The following is a 2,615-nucleotide window of genomic DNA, read 5'->3' as shown; positions in this document are numbered from 1 at the left end:
CAAAACCCTCCTACTCAAAACCCTTTTATTCTTTTCACCCAATTCTTCTTATTTTTTAAAGCCCTCCCCTCCCCTTCCCTCCAAACTCCCAAACATAGCCTTAATGACTGCGTCGAAATTTCAGAATGTAACGTGTGGCTATGATATCGGATTAATAGTGTCACAATGCATTCAGATTTCGAAATTCAGAAGGTGTGAAAAGGGTACTCGAATTTTCACCACGGTGTGAGTGAACAATTCCCTTAATATTAAAATACATTGCCCAAAAATAGAACCAATAAACCCTGTAATTTTTGGGATAGAGAAACTCCCAACAATATTTCTATAATTTTTTTTACAAGATCTATTCAATAAAAACTCAACATTTCAAGCAGATCAACATGTTAAAGAATTAGATAATCAAACTCTACAGATATGAGCTTGGAATTTTCTCCTGTACACCCCTACAGGCTACAACCTAAATTACCTAATGAACAAGATTTCATATACAACCAGGAGATTACCATATTCAAAATCCAATAACATCTTTTACAACATGCTTAATCTAACAAAAAGTATTTTGCCGTAAAATGAATTAAACAGTGAAAGTTAGGAAAATAATGGAGATGATTAATACTTCTACTTAGTGTGTAAGTAGCAAAAACAGACACCAGAACAAACAAAAAACACGTCTAATGAATAGAAACTTACCTAAAGCTTTTTAACCCCAAGACACATTTCATCATACCTCTTCAATCTCAATCCCCTGACTAAGATAACAATATGACATTGAGATGCAAATGTGCGAGAATCGAATTCAAAAAACAAATCATGCAATAAGATTTCAACCATCAAAATCATGTAACATACTATGATCCACATCCACCTAATCAGTGAAACACACTTCATTGGTCGATCATTTACCTAATCAGTGAAACACACTTCATTGGTCGATCATTTCTTTTAAAGAGATGTTTTTCCTCCAAGAGAATGTTAGCATTTATAGTTTGTTGCGGTAGGAAACTCATAATGTTAAATGCAATTTTCAACACTTGAAATAAGAGGGCATAATGTCCCCGTGTCACATGGGAAACATCTAAACAAAGTAAACCATTTAAGTCTGCCAATCAAATTGCCCCACCCAATGAGAAAAAAAGTAAGATAGCCCAGAGTATAACTAGCTATAACTTTACACAGGTGAAAAAATAAACTATAACTTAGCATGTCCTTCACAGTTACGGCAGAAAGAAAAAAAATACATAAACACACACAGGTGGAATTGGATTCCTGTGATAGATACCAGAATGGCATAAAAAATTCTCAACAATTCGCATCATCTCAAGTTAGATTGAGATGCTTTTAAAAACAAAATATACTTCGATCAGTTCCATAATGAATCAGCAGGGTCTACGGTTAAGCTATATGAATGTTTCGGTTTAAAACAGTCCAAAAATGACCCAATATATCTCTCCATTTTGGTTTCCGTTTCCGATCGGAAAAAACATAACACCATTGCTGCGGTAAGACCAAAGTAACAGGAGGAAATACATTTCCGAATCAAAAACAATACCAAGAAGCTCAACTAACTAAAGCTTGACATTATGCTCTTAAACCCAAACCTAATTAACAACTATCTAACACAATTACTCAACATGTGAAAAACAAATTAATGTAAAAAAAATTAATCAAATACTAAATTACTCAACTCAACATGTAAGGAAAAAAACTATAATTAAACAATAACAGAAAATCTTAACCAGCATATAAAACATCTCAATTACTCAAATACTAAATCCATTGAACAAAATCTTCAACAATGCAAAAAGTCTAGGAAACAAAACAAAAAGATAAACCTCCTTCTTAATCCTGAGGAATTTCAACATCTCCATCGTTAATCTCCTGCTGCAAATCCTTCGGGTCCTTTCCATCGACGGTACATCCAACCGACACACACGTACCCAGAATCTCCTTCACCGTCCCAGCAAGCTCCTTCGCCATCGATCTCGGCTTCATAATCTTCGCAATCTCAATCACATCATCCAGAGAAATATTTCCATTATGCTTGATGTTCTTCGTCTTCTTCCGATCCCGTTCCGGCTCCTTCAAGGCCTTGATGACAAGCGCAGCCGCCGATGGAACAACCGCAACCTTCGCCTGACGATTCTGGACGGTCAGCTTCACCGTCACTCGTAAACCCTTCCAGTCCTTGGCTGTCTCCTTTGCAATGTCTTCTCCAATCTTCTTTGGAGAGAGACCGAGAGGACCGATTTTGGGAGCGAGAGAACTGGCAGCGCCGACCTCGCCTCCGGTGACCCGGACGTAGACCTCCACCACCTGCGACGGATCAAGCTTTGGCGGCATGGTTCCTGAGTGTAAGAATTAGGGTTTCGGGAAAATGAGGAGAGAGCAGGAAAAAATCCTTTTATATATTGGTTTGTTGGTACACTCTTACAGTAAACACTTTTTACCCAACTCTTACGTATTTTTTACTTTATTCAAATATTTTTTAAAATTTTATTTTCTAAGATTTTATGTTACAGTAGTAAAAAAAATTATTACTATATTACATGAATTAAGTAAATTGTGGTATTAAATTTCTTGAAAATTTATATTTAAAATCAAAAAAATTATTTTTT

General features: G+C 35.8%; 1 protein-coding gene across 1 annotated transcript; it reads right to left on the bottom strand.

Moving 5' to 3' along the window:
- Positions 1 to 1,693: 1,693 nt before the first annotated feature.
- Positions 1,694 to 2,390, bottom strand: LOC131626519 (large ribosomal subunit protein uL11x-like). The gene has a single exon (XM_058897345.1). It carries the CDS (start codon positions 2,338 to 2,340, stop codon positions 1,840 to 1,842), a length of 501 nt encoding a protein of 166 aa, XP_058753328.1. The 5' UTR covers positions 2,341 to 2,390; the 3' UTR covers positions 1,694 to 1,839.
- Between the last annotated feature and the right edge of the window lie 225 nt (positions 2,391 to 2,615).

Source organism: Vicia villosa, unplaced genomic scaffold, assembly GCF_029867415.1.
Source record: "Vicia villosa cultivar HV-30 ecotype Madison, WI unplaced genomic scaffold, Vvil1.0 ctg.000301F_1_1_1, whole genome shotgun sequence".
Taxonomy (NCBI): Eukaryota; Viridiplantae; Streptophyta; class Magnoliopsida; order Fabales; family Fabaceae; genus Vicia; species Vicia villosa.
This window is presented reverse-complemented; position numbering and strand designations above follow the sequence as displayed.

Excerpts from the sequence above, each read along its gene's own strand:
- LOC131626519 (XM_058897345.1), bottom strand. The coding sequence starts at position 2,340 with ATGCCGCCAAAGCTTGATCCGTCGCAGGTGGTGGAGGTCTACGTCCGG.